Source organism: Mustela putorius, unplaced genomic scaffold (assembly GCF_011764305.1).
Source record: "Mustela putorius furo isolate JIRA1106 unplaced genomic scaffold, ASM1176430v1.1 tig00003866_pilon_pilon_pilon, whole genome shotgun sequence".
NCBI classification, from domain to species: Eukaryota; Metazoa; Chordata; class Mammalia; order Carnivora; family Mustelidae; genus Mustela; species Mustela putorius.
In genome coordinates, this window is record NW_025422018.1 from 1,832,144 (window position 1) to 1,845,052 (window position 12,909).

The 12,909-nt window shown below is 37.5% G+C and overlaps 1 protein-coding gene across 5 annotated transcripts in view; it reads left to right on the plus strand.

The window, feature by feature from the left end:
- Nucleotides 1-12,909, plus strand: part of INTU (inturned planar cell polarity protein) — an 88,720-nt gene that overhangs the window by 73,794 nt on the left and 2,017 nt on the right. For 4 of the 5 annotated variants that reach the window (XM_004747939.3, XM_004747938.3, XM_004747941.3 and 1 more), the window contains exons 13-16: nt 1,316-1,413; nt 4,386-4,575; nt 8,486-8,643; nt 11,595-12,892. In XM_004747939.3, coding sequence (XP_004747996.1) covers nt 1,316-1,413; nt 4,386-4,575; nt 8,486-8,643; nt 11,595-11,706 — 558 coding nt within the window. In that variant the 3' untranslated portion in view covers nt 11,707-12,892. Of the gene's footprint in view, nt 1-1,315; nt 1,414-4,385; nt 4,576-8,485; nt 8,644-11,594; nt 12,893-12,909 lie in introns of those variants that run through there. The other variant, XM_004747942.3, reaches the window with a different exon arrangement.

The following is a 12,909-nucleotide window of genomic DNA, read 5'->3' on the forward strand; positions in this document are numbered from 1 at the left end:
TAATAAAATAGTAGCATCCAGGACAGCTGCTTGACACTACTTACAAGTAGGAAAATTGCTTAATCCTGCTTTCCCTGTTCATCTTCCTTCCGTATTCACAGTGTTAAGTGAAAACATCCTAGTTGTGGGGGATTTTACTATAAGCAAATTTGACTTTAATAGGAAAACTACTGCATTATCTTTTTCCTAGTTGTGGGGGATTTTAGAGGGCTGGTCTGGCTAAATAACCAATAAAATATTCAGAAACAAAAAGAAAATCAGAAACTTATATATAAGTATATAATTGTAAAAAATACATGTAAGTGTATACTTGTAAATATTTGTGTGTATATGTTATTCTACAGATTTTTATAGGAGATTTTTGTTTTATTTTGTTTTGTTTTTACCTGCCTCTGTGAAGGTCTGGTCTCCATAGTCAAGAATTTAAAATGTGATTATAAAATAAAGAGAATGTTCAGTTTTCAGGTTGTTTATTTTGATCATTTTTCCATTTTTTTCTCCACAAAAATACCATAATATATCCAAATGATCATCAAAGTAACCACACTGGGGGATGTTATGCTTATTCTAATGATGCTTCTCTTTCAGAACATTTTTGAAACTCTCATTTGGGTTGTTGGAGGCAATGCCAAACAAAGCATAAAAAAGGAGGAATCTGAGAAGGGGCACAAATAAGATCTGAGATTCTGAGTGTCATGGTATAAATAGCCATAGATTCCATCTTCTAGTTCCAAACAATGCAGAACTCTTGGGAGCTTAGGTAGATGTATTTAGGAAATAAATTCTTACTATATTCATTATCCGGTCAGTGAAATTGGTAGGAAACATAATTTAGGAGGTAATAGATTTAAAGAACCATGAATAGTTCCTAAGAGAGATTGAATTAATCCCTAGGATTGAGCCATTCAACAAACTTGATTGAACACCTACTATGTGCCAAGGGCCATGCTAAACAGAGGAGATACAAAGATGGATAAGACACAGCCCATGCCTGTGAGAAGTACAAGTCTAGAGAAAGAGATAAGTACATATACATATAAAACATAACAAAACTTGATAATGGCTCTGGTAAGTTTTCAGGAAGAACTATCTTGTCCTAAGACATGGTCCCGAGGTCACTGTTAGCAAAGGAGGTACAAGTACAAAGGATGTATAAGGTACAAAGCAAGAGGTACAAGTTAGCATCAAAAATATTTAAAGGAAACTTTGCAAAATAATAAGTAGTTCTCTTAGAAGGATTATCAGTTTTTACACTATTTCTGCTGTTTGATTCCATTCTTAGATACAAACTGATCTACTTAACTGTATTTTTCAGGTCACTAAAAAGAAGGTTAGTCTTCCAAATCCATTTCATTTGGGGAACTTGAAAAAGAACCTTTCAGAAAAAGACCTGGAAATATATAACACAATGAAGTAAGAAACTTCCTTATAATATTCTTTTTCACTTAAACATTGTGTCTTTAAGTTTTACAGTAAGAAAGTACAAATCCATACCATATAGAGATTTAATTCAAAAATGTAATTATGATATATCTTACATTATTAAAGGTAGTATCTATGCTAATTCACTAATGTTTTTCATTACACGTATAGGAAACATGTACTCCTATTACAAAAGATTAAAAAAACAGAGTAATGTTTCGAACTGTGAAAGCTCCTTTTATCTCCTTTCAATGGGTAACCTCCCTTTTGGGTGTGTATATTTTTAAATTATTGTATTTACATTTTTAGACCTTAGTGGATTCTGTGGTCTGCTCCCCAGATACTCCGTAGCCCAGGGTACTCCTGCCCAGTGTTGGTGGTTGGCGGGGGTGGGGGTAATGAGTGTTAACTACACACAGTTTTCCCTCCCTGGCCTTGCTGTGTTTGGAAGTTTATTGACTCATCCAAGATTATAGTATCTCCCTGGGAATAGCCCACATCCAGTGGCTAATAGATAAGTGAATACAAAGACTTGGCCCTTTGCCTAAATTCAAGACAACTCTAAAAGGCCATCCAAGCTTCAGAGTTGCAAGAGGTATCTGCGGAGACCTTTGTTTTGATTGCGGCTTCTCCTTGGCTCAGTCCTGCTTCCTGCACACTTTGTGCCACAGGTGGTATTCCCCAAGTTTCTCCCTAATAAACTTGCTTGCTGCATATCTCTGAGAGTCTCTCACTTTCTAAAAGAGATGAAACCTCAAACTTACATTAAGTAGAGAATTCTGAAGAAAAAGGAACTGAGTAAGAGGAGCATTTTCAGCAATTTAAATTGTCTAATTATTAAAATATGAAATGTTACATATTCACTTCTTGTGCAGCTATTAGGTGATGACAAGCAGATCTGTCAGGATCAATTAGTATGTAACAAACTCAACTGCACACTTTTATCTGGACAAGCAAACATGTACAAATAAAAATTATACAAAAAATTTCAACACGGGGCGCCTGGGTGGCTCAGTGGGTTAAGCCTCTGCCTTCGGCTCAGGTCATGATCCCAGGGGCCTGGGATCGAGTCCCGCATAGGGCTCTCTGCTCAGCAGGGAGCCTGCTTCTCCTCATCTCTCTCTCTCTCTGTCTCTCTACCTATTTGTGATCTCTCTCTCTGTCAAATAAATAAATAAAATCTTTAAAAAAAAAAAATTTCAACACTATGACCTTAATCTTTGAAATGTCTTATATTATAGTAAGTTCAGATTTATAGATGAGAAAAATTTATAGATGATCTCCTTCTCTGTCTGTCCCTGGTTTTAAAAGAGAACCAAGGCCATAAGTCAATAATAAGAAGGAGAAATTATTCTGATCATGCAGCCTAATTAACAGTTTAATAGAAGTAGAACTAACATGGGTGATCAGGGCAGGCTCTAGGCTGGTAAGAGCTGAAATATGCCTTTTCTTTGTCCTGTGCTTGAGACTGGGGGAAAAGGAAAATAAAAACTGGAGGGATTTCTTTCAAATAGATATTAGAATTAGAATGGGGGCAGCTGGAGTGTTTGAGATGCAAATACAGAATTGCAGTCCATATGCTTAAAGATTGCTAATCAGGGGGCGTCTGGGTGGGTGGCTCAGCAGGTTAAACCTCTGCCTTCCACTCAGGTCATGATCTCAGGTTCCTGCGATAAGTCCCACACTGGGCTCTCTGCTGAGCAGGGAGCCTGCTTCCCCCTCTCTCTCTGCCTGCCTGTCTGCTTACTTGTGATCTCTCTCTCTCTCTCTCTCTCTCTAATGAATAAATAAAATCTTAAAAAAAAAAAAAGTTATGGATGAAGAGGAAAAAGGCAAGGTTTAGTGGAGGAAGCTTCAGAGTTAACTAAACTCAGCCACTTAGCTTTGTGACCTCAGGCAAGCCAGGTAATCTGGGATCCCTGAAGATTGATTCCCTCATAGTTAAAATGAGGGTAGTAGGGGCACCTGGGTGGCTCAGTGGGTTAAAATCTCTGCCTTCAGCTCAGGTCATGATCCCAGGGTCCTGGGATCGAGCCCCATATGGGGCTCTCTGCTAGGCAGGGAGCCTGCTTCCCTTCCTCTCTCTGCCTACTTGTGATCTCTCTCTGTCAAATAAATAAATAAAATCTTTTAAAGAAAAATGAAGGTAGTAATACTATTGAACATCTCAAAGGGTCATTATGAACATTAAGACTAAGGTATGTTGTAGCACTTCCCTGGCACAGAGAGGGCACTGAATATATGATAGCTATTATGATGTTGTTGTTGCTGTTATTGTTTTTCTTTAGCTCTTCTTACCACTGGTAGAAATAAGCAGTATATGTAGATTCTGCTGGCAGGTCTGAGACCTAAAGATGGAAAAGAAGAATAGAGAGATGAAAATAGTAAGAGAACATGGAAGGGAAGGAAGACTCTAATGAGGAGTAGTATAATACAAGTAAATGCCATAGTGTTCCAGAATATTAACCCACTTTGCAGTTGGTAATAATAATTTTATTTTTCTTCAGGATCATCAGTTGGACTGTTAGGCTACTAATTTAAATATGTTTATTTTGTTGGAAGGTGTTCTTATACGTGGTCAACTCTAGACCGATACCTTATTTATGACTTGTAGGTATCTGAACCAGAAAGGAGCTGATAATTTATTACCAACTATGGAGAAAGAGGGGTTTAGCCAATTTGGGTTGTTTAGCAAAGGAACAATTGTTTGCAATTGTGTATTTATCCTCGCCTCCCATGTGATATTTGCCTCCATTAAGGAATTGATAATAGCCCTAGCCTGTATTCTAGTTAAGAAGAAAATGGGACTTAGATGTTTGGCCTAGTTTTCCTGCCCTGATTACATTGCCAATATTATACTGTAGATAACAGTTTGGAGTCTACAACGTTCAAAATGAAGCAATATTTTTTAAGTTTGTTTAAATATCTTCTCTCTTTTTTCTTATTTTTTTCTTCTTTTCAAGATTAACATCTGGTCCTGAGAACACACTTTTCCACTATGTTGCCTTAGAAACTGTGCAAGGGATCTTTATTACTCCGACCCATGAAGAGGTGGCACAGCTAAGTGGTTCTATCCACCCTCAACTAATAAAGAATTTCCATCAGTGTTGTCTCTCCATTCGTGCAATTTTCCAAAAGACATTGGTAGAAGAGGTATAAATATAGTTTTGTCAATTTTGTTTACAGATCTCTAAATATTCTCTCTAAAAGCTCTTTAATCAGTATGTCCAACAATGACAGTTTTTATTTTAATTTTTTTTAGCAGTCACCCAGTCTAATTAGAGAATACAATCTAACTTGAGGGCCAAAAGGATTATACTCACAATATTTAACTTAAAAGCTTTGTTTCATAATAACTGATTTTAATGCCCTGGAATACTATTCCAAAAAATGGTGGACCTGTGTTTTTTTCTATGGCAAAGTAGAATGTGGTAGTTTATAATTTAAATTGGCCTCTATATTTATTATCTGCGAGTCAGCCATGGCTCGGACAGTAGTATCTACCAGTTGTTAAGTCTGATAATTCTTTAAGTATTCTGTCAGTAGTATAAGGTGTTTTGTAACATAATAGGGTAAGGTACAGCGATAGACACAATACTGTTGCAAATCTTTTAGCCACTTGATTTATTTCTTGCTTGCTTTTTAATCCAGGATGAAGTTTCATTTAATATTTTACCTCTGCATAAGTAATAATGTTATATGTAATTAAAAAATCAACTAGATTATCTTAATGGCAAGGAAAAGTATGTGTTGATTTCTTGAAAGGGATAAACATACAGAAGTTTATTGGTCAGTGGTCAAACATCGCAGAGCCAAAACCAAAAAACAAAACACCCTTCTGAAGATGATTGAAACGTATATAGCAATATGTGTATTAGGAATGCTAAAATTGAAAAAAAAAATTAAAAAAGAAGAATGCTAAAATTGGGGGGACTTGGGTGGCTGGCTCAGTTAAGCATCTGCCTTCAGCTGAGGTCATGACCTCGGGGTCCTGGGATCGAGCCCCACATTGGGCTCCCTGCCCAGCAGGAAGTCTGCTTCTCTCTCTCCCTCTGCTGCTCCCCCTCCTTTTGCTCTCACTCTGTCTCTCTCTCTCTCTCTCTCAAAAGAAAAAAAAATGTTAAAATTGTGAAGAACTTGGGTTTAAACGTAGAAGAATATTGGGCTGGGAATGAGGAATTTTATACTGAGCCTGGATTCTTCCTATTTCCTCAGCTATAAAGTAAGTGGCCTGAATTATGTCTTATTAGAATTCATTCAGCAGGGACGCCTGGGTGGCTCAGTTGGTTAAGCAGCTGCCTTCGGCTCAGGTCATGATCCCAGCGTCCTGGGATCGAGTCCCACATCGGGCTCCTTGCTCAGCAGGGAGCCTGCTTCTCCCTCTGCCTCTGCCTGCCATTCTGTCTGCCTGTGCTCGCTCTCTCCCCTCTCTCTCTCTGATAAATAAATAAAATCTTTTAAAAAAAAAAAAAAGAATTCATTCAGCAATAAAATTCTGTGCTTTGTAGGATTTTTAAAAATTTTCTTTCTTTCTTTCTTGAGAGAGAGCACACAAACTGGGGGTGGAGTACCAGGAGAGGGAGAGAGAGAATCTTAAGCAGGCTCTGCACTGTGCCCACAAAACAGAGCTCAGTCTCACGACACTGAGATCATGACCTGAATTGAAATCAAGAGTCAGATGCTTAACCAACTGAGCCACCCAGGTGCCCCTTACAGGATTTCTCTCAGAAATTGGTATTCAGCAAAATGTTATATCCAACCATATCTATGTGCTTTGTGGTCTTATGCTCCTCCTTTCCTTTTAATATAACTGATAGAGTCTCTAAAGGAATCTTTCATTAATAATTCAGTAAGAGTAGTGTAATTATTCAGTAATAGTAATGCAAATTAGTCTTTCCCATAATACTGAACTATTGAGGTATCCACTATGCACCCGACACTACTCTGATGCTGGGGATATAGCAGTGAACAAAGTCCCTTTCCTCATGAAGCTATTACCAGTGTGTGAATGGAGGTCTGGGTTCTTGGATTCCCCCATGAAAGATTTACGTGAGGATCCATGCTTGAATAAAAATGGCCAGAAGGAAGATAGCAGACATAAAGCAGTTTATTGAGGACAGTACACTCTCAAGGTGAGAGAGCAGGCAGGCCCAGAGATGGCAACTGGACCAGGGTTAGGAGTATCTTTTCTTTTTATGTTTCCATAGTTTATGGGTCGTAGCTAGGGCAGTCTTCCACTGAAGTGGTTTCCAGTCATCTAAGGGACTCCTGTGGTTGGGCATAGGTCCTACTCCCAACTACTGGCCCTGCAGGGTTCTTGCCAGAACTATCATGGTCAACTAATAAAGATTTTTTAAAATTTTCTTTCTTTCTTTCTTGAGAGAGAGCACACAAACTGGGGATGGGGTACCAGGAGAGGGAGAGAGAGAATCTTAAGCAGGCTCTTAAGATCATGGTCATCTTCTTCCATGGAGAGGCATTGAAAGAACAATCTAAATATACCATAATGAAGCTATTTATTACCCTGGGGCAGTGGTTCTCCACACATGACTCTTGGTCTGTCAACCCAGGGCTATTGGAAGCCTTAATTTAGGCCAGGATGTTAAAAGCCGAAAAGTCAGGATGTTGTGTCCTCAGGTTCCTTTTTTTTTTTTAAATTAAAGATTTTATTTATTTGTCAGAGAGAGAGCGCACAAGCAGGGGGAGAGGCAGAAAGGGAAAGAGAAGCAGACTCCCTACTGAGCAAGGAGCCCAGTGTAGGACTTTATCCCAGAACCCTGGAATCATGACCTGAGCCAAAGGCAGACGCTTAACCGACTGAGCCACCCAGGTGTCCCTGTCCTCAGGCTTCTAAAGTGTCCCCTGTTTATCACCACCTTTTCCTCCAGCCCACATCTGACTAACTGCCTACTTTATCAAAGTCTATATTCTGAAGGGGAAGAATTATGAACTAGCAAGTAGTTACAATATGTCAGGTAGGTAAGTTTCAAGAGGAATAGTAAGATAGGATAATATTTGAACAAGGACCTGATGAAGTGAAGAAGGAAGCACGTTAAGTAGCTGGCTGAAGGCAGGGCTTCCAGACAGGGAAAACAGAGTGCAAAGCTGCAGAAGTAGGAGTGACTGAGAATGCTGGAGCTGGAGGGGAGGAGAGTGCTAGGAGTTGACATGGCAAAGGTTAGCAGGGCCAGATCGCGCATGGCCTGATAGATTGAAGAGCTTTGGGGTTTGTTCTGAAGGAGATGGGAAGCTCTTGGGACAGTTCTGGGTAGAGGAAGGACAGGATCCTACATTTTGGTAAGGATCACTCAGGCTACTACTGTATGAGGAACAAGCTCTGTAGGGTAGAGGGTGGAAGCAGAGACCAGTCAGGAGGCTATGGAACTTCTCAAAGCAAAGAATGATAGTGGTTTCTAGATTCTGGAGGGTGAGCAAAAATGATTTGTTGTCGGATTAGATAAGGGTTTTGAGAGAAAGAAAAGAATCCAGAGTCACTCCACTAAGTTTTAGCCTTATAAAAAGTCTTTTTAATCCAAATGACTCATTGTTTTGCTAATAATTTAATCAATGGGTAACTTAAAGGGGATGCATGAAAGGAAGAGACATACTGTTTTAAGTATAAGTGTTTTCATTTTATTACAGAATCATCTATGAATTTAGTAACCTACTCACTGTTAATCTATTTATTAAGCATCTCCTTATGTACTAGCCTCTGCTGCTTCAAAACACACAAAGATGAACACCATTTGGTCTCTGGCCTGGAAAAAGCATATAATCTACTGGGGAAGACAGACCTACAAACTACTAGTGTAATTAATGCAAATACTAATAATACAGGGCTACAAACAAATGTTTTCTGGGAGACTTTAAGGACACTGTATCCATGAAATCTCTTTTAGGAAACGGTATTTAAACTAAGTATGAGGAAGAATAGAAATTTTCCCACAGACCAGAACAATGTCATTCCAGGCACTTAAGTTGCCAATTCAAATCTGTATGGGAAAACATTTTAAAGTAACATTAGTAATACCAGTTAATATTAATAATACATATTAATTTACAGAAAAAGAAGGCACTAAATCGTGGAGATCATTCAGGTTCTACAAATTCTGTATCTTCTCTTAACCCTGTGAAAGAACATGGTGTGTTGTTTGAGTGCTCACCTGAAAAGTGGACGGATCAGAGAAAAGCACCACCAGTTATGGCCTACTGGGTAGTAGGGTAAGTGGGGGAAGAAAAGGATTTGAAAGGGAAGTAAAATGTTAAAAAATTGAAAGAAAAATGGTAAAAGAGAAAAGCATTTTAAAATGTAGGCATGGAATTATTAATCTAACTGTAATATATATTTTTAGGCAAGTATGTATGTATGTGTGTATGTATGTAATCTCTACACACAGTGTGGAACTCATGAATGACTCCAAGATCAAGTTTCATGCTCTTCTAACTGAGCCAGCCAGGTGCCCCTCTAACAACTATAATATTTTAATACATTTTAGAATTTTTATTTTATTTACTAAGTATCTCCTTTAAATTCCTCTCAAGTCTTTCTCTTCTTACTTTTTCATTTTTAAAATTTATTTTTAGATTCAAGAATAATTCACATACGGTGTTCTATTATTATATTGTACAGCCTCAGCTGTACAATATAATGATTCTGCAATTCTATAGATTACTCCTTAAGTGCATTCCTTAACCCCACCACATATTTCACCTATTCCCACCACCCACCTTCCCTCTAGTAACCACCAGTTTGTTCTCTGTATTTAAGAACCTGGCTTTGGGTTTGTCTTTTTCTTTGTTTTGCTTCTTAATGTCTACATGTGAGTAAAGTTGTGTGGTATTTGTCTTTCTCGGACTGCCAAGGCTTTTTTCTATTAAAATAAAAGGCTGATCCAGTAACCTTATAAAATTATCGTAGTAATACACTAAAAGATAATGACTCCACAATTTTAATGCTATTGCTTTCCTTCCGTCCCTCCTTCCCTCTTTTCTTCCCTGTCTCCTTGCTTTACCTCTTCCTCTCCTTCCCCCCACCCCAGTCCACCAACTACAAGAGGCTGCCTGACCGTAGCCCTTGCCCACCTCTTTTCCGCCTTTTGTCATTTCCGTCTCCATCCACTGTGCACAGCCACACTGGCATCCGTTGAATCTTATTCCTACAGTCCCTGTGTGAAATGTTCAGCTTCTTAACTTTGGGTGTCTGGTTCCTTGATATTCAGATCAGTGCTAGCCTCAAAAAGAGAATCCAGGATCTCTTTCCTGCATTAAAGTGGCTACTATTATTATTTTCTTGTTTGTTTATGGTCTTTCTCCCCTTCACTAGGAAGTTAGGCTTTATGAGGTCAGGAATTGGATCTGTCTTGTCCACCACTGGTAACTGCAACAGCACCTGGCACATAGTCACTTGATAAATACATCACAATTTAATAAATGGAGTTGTGCTTGGCAAAATATGGTGGTGGGAGGCATACATAAGGCAAACATAAAGTCATAGTGATTGCATTCATGGTCTTATACCCACCAGAAAAAATATGAAATATGCTCAGACATGTATGTATTTCTGGATAGAGTTTTTTTAGATAGATTGAATAAATGAGTTGATACAACCAAATGCTATGGGAGTTCTGAGGAAGGGATAAAAATCTACATTGGAATTATGTAGGAAGGCTTATAGATTCCATTTGATCTGGTTTGAAAATGAATTAGATTTGGATAGAACATTCTAGGAAAAGGAGGGGATGAACAAAGACTGAAACAAGGGAAATCATAAGGCAGGGCAGTTAAGTAGACTGATTTGCCAGGATGGTAGGGGAGTGACCAGAGGCAAAGATAAAATGGAAGATCAGGTAGGAAAGCTAAGTTAGGGCCACTGTAGAGAGCCTTCAATTCCTTACTAAGGAATTTAATTTTGAGGGAGATGTTGAGGCACTGAAGGTTCTTTGAATTGGGTTAAAGAATTGGTGGAGGAAAGGACAGAGAGTTAGGTGAGACCAGTGTTACTAGATACCTACCATGCAGTACTGAACTATATAACAAACATTATCCAAAGCAGTAATCCTGTGTGTTGGTCCATGAGATTTAGAATCATCAGAGTCACTTATTAAAATCAAGAGATGCCTTTGGCCCACCCCAGACCTGCCAACAGAATCTAAGGTAGTGGTAAGCTCTTTGTGATTGTGATGTGTACCCAACCAAGCTTGGAAGGAACATCAGCATAAGTTCAAGTCTGTGTAGTGTGATCAGAGCTGTGCTATTGGAAGATTGAGCTGGGAGCAGCAAAGTGTCCCTGGTGTGGACAGAGAGAAAATAGAGATAAAAACAGTTTGGCATACATACAGGTGTATAGCAGAGCCTTAACTACATTCACAATTGGACTAGGAAGAATCAAGAGGTATTGAATTATAATGCAGATCTATATAGAATACAGGAATTTAAGGAAGTCAGACAAAATATACCTGATTTAAACTGTCTGATTTATCTATACTATTACTGACTAAATATATAAAAATTTTAACTCTTTAAAAAAATTAAATAAAGTCTTAGTGGTATTTCCAGTTATATTATCTACAAAAAGAACAATCACAAAATGTTTTGTTGTTGTTGTTTTGTTTTAAGATTTTATTTATTTGTTTGAGAGAGAGGTAGTGACAGAGAGCACAAAGCGAGGAGGAGTGGGAGAAGCAGGCGCCCGGCTCAGCAGGGAGCTCAGTGAAGGACTCGATCCCAGGACCCTGGGAGTGTGGCCTGTGAGCCAAAGGCAGACACTTAACTGACTGGGCCCTCATATAATGTTTTAATAATAATTAACATTTAGAAAGTAAATGACCATGTTTAATAGCTATTGTACTTAATGATGGTAACACATTTGGCTTTATTTTAATAATAATGACTAAATTTAATATTTTAAAACTAAGGTATATGGTAATATGTATATTGATAAAATAGGCTATTTTACTCTGGAAAAATAAAAACAATTGACCTAAGGCATTATTTATTTAAAAATAAATCTAACTGTATTTCCCCTTACTATAGATTTAGATTAGTGGCTTTTATTTCACTATGAATTCTGTCAGAAAGTAAAATAAAATAAAATAAATTGAAAGGTTGGAGTTTTTCCCCTTTGATATTTGTTTTTTGAATTTCTGAAATGAGCGTGTTCTTTTCCTCTACAGGAGACTCTTTCTTCATCCCAAACTTCAAGAACTTTATGTCTGTTTTCATGATTCAGTCACAGAAATTGCCATAGAAATGGCTTTTAAATTGTTCTTTGGATTAACCTTGTAGCTGTGTTTTCTTGATGCATGGCAACTGTGCACGGAACATTGAACGGTGTTAGAATTGCTGACACACATATACAAGAAGATATGAGTTAGCCTCTCTTAACTGTTCAGTTTTGAAGATAATATTGTTAAATATTGAGATGATATGCTCTTGGATTTGATGCACTAATCTTATGTCATATTGTGAGACTTGAAGAGATTGTTATTTCCATTTTGGTATATAATGTTAATTTATTGACCAGTTTGAAATAATGTGAAGTGTTTTATATAAAATTAATAGAGGACATATTTATCTTGAAAGAATATGCAATTCATAAGTTGCATATTATTTCCAAGACTAATAATGATATCTGGTATAAGAATCACAAAATCGGGAGGATGTGACCACGTCCTCTAACTAATTAGTGCTGGGACCGTGAGCAAGTTTTTGTACCTCTCTGAGTTCAGAATTTTCATTACAAATGAGATGACTGTATTGAGAACTCTGAAGTCCCTCTTAAGTAAAATGTGCAGTTTTTTTTTCTTCTTGCTCTACTGCTCAGTACCTAAATTTGTCATGTCCAAGTACTGATTCCTTATTACATCAAATACTTTGCTTTAGTTCAACTGTTTTAATAGATACCTCACCATGGGGTAAAAGAACTGAGGACTGAAAATTAAACTTATTTTTCTATTTATTTGATTTTGTGTACTCTTTCAGGTCAGCTCTATTTTGGCTAGGATATAGTTTTCAAACTATTTGTACATAAAATTTTATTATTTTTTCTTTTTATTGAGATATATTCAGGTATGCACACACATTTTATATAGTTCTTGAATTTCAGGACAGCTATATGTAAATCTTTTTTAAAAACCTGATCATGTTAAAAACACTGAAAAAGTTGGGTGAAAGAAATCCTATGGTGACTTCTGTTAAATACTAATTTTTGCCTTATAAATATGGTTTGTTATGTAGTGGGTTTTCCCAAAGGAAATTAGGTTAATGAACAATAGTTTACTTGACCCTTAGTAGAGAATCAAAACTAATAGGATAAGAATTTTCTTTGGCTATGAGAATTTGGTGGATTGAGAAAGAAGGAAAAACATAACAAATACTGTATTTTTTAAAATTTTATTTACTTATTTGACACAGAGAGAGAGGTCACAAGTAGGCAGAGCAGCAGGCAGAGATAGAGGGGGAAGCAGGCTCCCCGCTGAGCAGAGAGCC